The 3,255-nt window shown below is 47.3% G+C and overlaps 1 protein-coding gene across 1 annotated transcript in view; it reads right to left on the bottom strand.

Annotated features, from left to right (window-relative positions):
- SLC25A24 (solute carrier family 25 member 24) overlaps positions 1-1,373 on the bottom strand; it is a 46,401-nt gene extending 45,028 nt beyond the window's left edge. Inside the window, exon 1 of the mRNA XM_024742111.1 lies at positions 944-1,373. Within this exon, the coding sequence (XP_024597879.1) occupies positions 944-1,126 (183 nt within the window). The 5' untranslated portion in view covers positions 1,127-1,373. The remainder of the gene's footprint in view (positions 1-943) is intronic.
- Positions 1,374-3,255: the final 1,882 nt, after the last annotated feature.

The raw sequence follows: 3,255 nt of genomic DNA, 5'->3' as shown, positions 1-3,255 counted from the left end.
GATATCAGGAATAAAACAGAGAACATAACTACAGATACAGTCAGAACTTTTTAAAAATCACAAGTGAATATAAATATTATGAGCCTTGGACAGAAAGTGCAGTTTCCTAAAAGTTGTAACTTACTAAATCTGACTCAAGAAGAAATAGTAACCTGAAGAGGCCTGTAACTACTAAAGACATTGAATGAGTAGCTTAAAATATAACTACTATAAAACAGTGTTTGGCTCTTATAGCTTAATAGCACTTTACCTCTTGGGATAGGGAATGCCAAAGTGTCCTCCTACGTTTCAGTGGGGTTGGAGAGGTTCCAAATATCTCTGCTGATAGGGGCGCACTTCAGGGACGCAATTAAAATGACTCAGAGAAGCTGAAATTGCTCATAGGATGGGCCAACCCTTCAGGTCAACTTATGTACTTAGGGCATTAAGAATGTCTTAAACAATGGAATGTTGCCTCTCCTCAACAGGAGGTTGGGGGAAACATACCACTGGTTTTCAAACAGTTTTGAAACAGCAGACAAACTAGCTGGTGTAAGAAAGCAGCTTCGAAGAGATAAAAAATGTGAGACTTTTTACAGAACTTGGGGCTCACTGAAGCGTGAGAGCTAAAAAAAAAAAAAAAAGTGGCTAAATTTTTGCAAAGGCTTAAAAAGCCTTGGGATGCATTCAGACCAAAAGTACTGGGCACAGGATTTTAAATTCTCAGAGTGAGTCAGAGGGTCCACTGCACTAATTTTTCTGTAAAAGTACCGGTAGCCTTTCAGATCCTGATGCGCATCCGTTCCGGGGTACCTGGCCCCATTCCCGAGCTTCTGAACCCACTCGCGGGTTGGAAGCCACACTTCCAGCTACTTCCTGCAGAGCCGCGGGCAGCCGCCCTCCGTCCTGGCAGCGCCCAGAGTCCCCGCAGACCTTCCGGCCCTCAGGCCCCGCAGCGACCCACCTCCTCGGCGTCCTGGCCCAGGGGGATGCCCAGGCTCTTGAGCCCCTCCTGCAGCTCGCAGATGTCCACCACGCCGTCCCCGTTGCGGTCCAGCTTGTGGAAGAGGGTCTCGTAGCGCGTCGGCGGCTCCGCGTCCTGGCAGGCCGCCGCGGGCAGCACGACGCCCCGCAGCCAGCGCAGCATGGTCCCGGAGGCGCGGGCCGGCCCAGCCAAGGGACGCCAGGGGGGCCGAAGGCTGCTCGGGCGCGAGGCCTGGCTGTAAGGGGCCCGCGGCCTGGCTGTAAGGGGCCCGCGGCGCACAAGCTGAAAAGAGCCAAGTCCCCACCCGAGCTCGGCTCGGTGCACGGGGAGTGACCGTTCCAGCTGCTGCCTGGGGAGGAGCTTGGCCGGCGCCGGCCTTCCCGATGGGCGCGGGGGACGGGCTAGGCTCTGCCTTGAGCGGGCAGGAAGTGAAAGGGTTGCAGGGTGCGGCCCGGGAGGGGCTGTGGGACCTGGGAGGTAAGCTCTGCGGCGTCCCTAGTGGAGCTGTCAGGGGTGCGGCCCGAGGAGCCAGTCCCGGGAGGTTGTGGGATTCTGAATCAGCGTATTAAAGGTGGGGCGGGGGACGGAGGAGGGGTGGTGGTGGTGGTGAACGGGAGGATTGAGGGAGCAGCTGGAAGCTCAGGTTACTTAACTTCAAGCTCCCTTCCCTTCGGGCTTGGTACCCTGGCGAATTGCCCAGAAACAGTCCTCTCTGCAGGGACACTGGGCCTTCTCGGGCTTTGTCTCACACAGATCTCGCACTTTTTCGTGCAACTCCACGGACACTACACATCTCTGGGACTGTTTTCTTTTCTTTTCTTTTTTTAACATCTTTATTGGAGTATAATTGCTTTACAATGGTGTGTTCGTTTCTGCTTTATAACAAAGTGAATCAGTTATACATATACATATATTTCCGTATCTCCTCCCTCTTGCGTCTCCCTCCCTCCCACCCTCCCTATCCCACCCCTCTAGGTGGTCAAAAAGCACCGAGCTGATCTCCCTGTGCTATGTGGCTGCTTCCCACTAGCTATCTGTCTTACGTTTGGTAGTGTATATATGTGGGACTGTTTTCTATTCACAAAAAATGAGAGAGTTGGGTGGCTGCTCACTTGGGATGGGAATTAAGCTTTAAGAAGCAGAGGAGTTAAATCTGAAAGCAATTAAGAAACAAAAAGGAACACTTAAAACTAATACAGTATCATATAATTATAGCTCCACAAAACTGGGCACGGGGTTGGGGGGCACTCAAGGGTCTTTTGCAGAAACTATCAACATCCATCCAGGTGGGCAGTGGTAAAAAGAGGGATTACTTTGCTCTACAGCTTAGTTAGTGTGATCTGCCCCGATAAATCTTAGGGAGCATCTGCCATCAGCACTTATTAGGAAAACCTCAGGCCCCTCCTTCTCAAGATGGATGCAGTTACAAGGCTTGGGGTTTATTGCCCAGGAAAGACAGAAATTCTTACTGCATAACATGGGATAAGCAAAGGAACAGTGGACCTCCAAAGAAAATACCAGACAGGGTCCTAATCCTTCAGCTGTGTAAACTTGGAGATGTGGCATAACCTCCCTGGGTAGCCTTTCTCCTCAGTAAAATGAGAGTATGAATATCTGCCTCATAACAACAAGGTTGTATATTGTATGTGAAAGATCTTAACACTCTCAAGTGCCAATCAGATGAGATATTAATTGTAATAATTCTCTGTTCATCCACAGCTGCTTATAGAAACTATCACAGTGTTCCTGTTACCTGAAGGAGATACAGATCTGTATTTGTACTATAAATAAGGATCTGCCCACGTTTTCTGAAACACTAAGCAAAAACTAGTTCCAACAAAATCCAGGAACTCAGACCTTGAATTTACTTCCCCTCATACTATTTTATATATTTAAGACACATGCAAATCTAGAGTTTGTAAACTGAGGACTGTTTGTTGAGTAAAATCATCTTGAAACCAATTTGTTTGTTTATTTTACTTACAATTTCCAGTTTTGTTAAGAATTATCCTCTTCCTTTGGAAAGGCTTTCAAACGTCATCAAATTTTCTATCCGTCTTTAAAAACCTCTTTCAATCCCTGCTATGAACACTCTGTACTTGAAGAGAAGCTGCTTGAAATGGTCATCTCAGACTTAAATGTTTTTCTTCTTCTTCTTTTCTTTCTTTCTTTCTTTTCTTTCTTTGGAGTAAATAGAGGAATTACTTATCAAAATTTTGACTGAGAAAATTTTGAGAAAACTTATGTTCACACAAAAACTTGTACAAGAATGTTTATAGCAGTTTTCTTCA

The sequence above is a fragment of the Neophocaena asiaeorientalis genome, unplaced genomic scaffold (assembly GCF_003031525.2).
Source record: "Neophocaena asiaeorientalis asiaeorientalis breed wild unplaced genomic scaffold, Neophocaena_asiaeorientalis_V1.1 scaffold35, whole genome shotgun sequence".
NCBI lineage: Eukaryota > Metazoa > Chordata > Mammalia > Artiodactyla > Phocoenidae > Neophocaena > Neophocaena asiaeorientalis.
The sequence above is the reverse complement of the archived record's forward strand: the minus strand, read 5'-3'. Positions and strand labels throughout refer to the sequence as shown.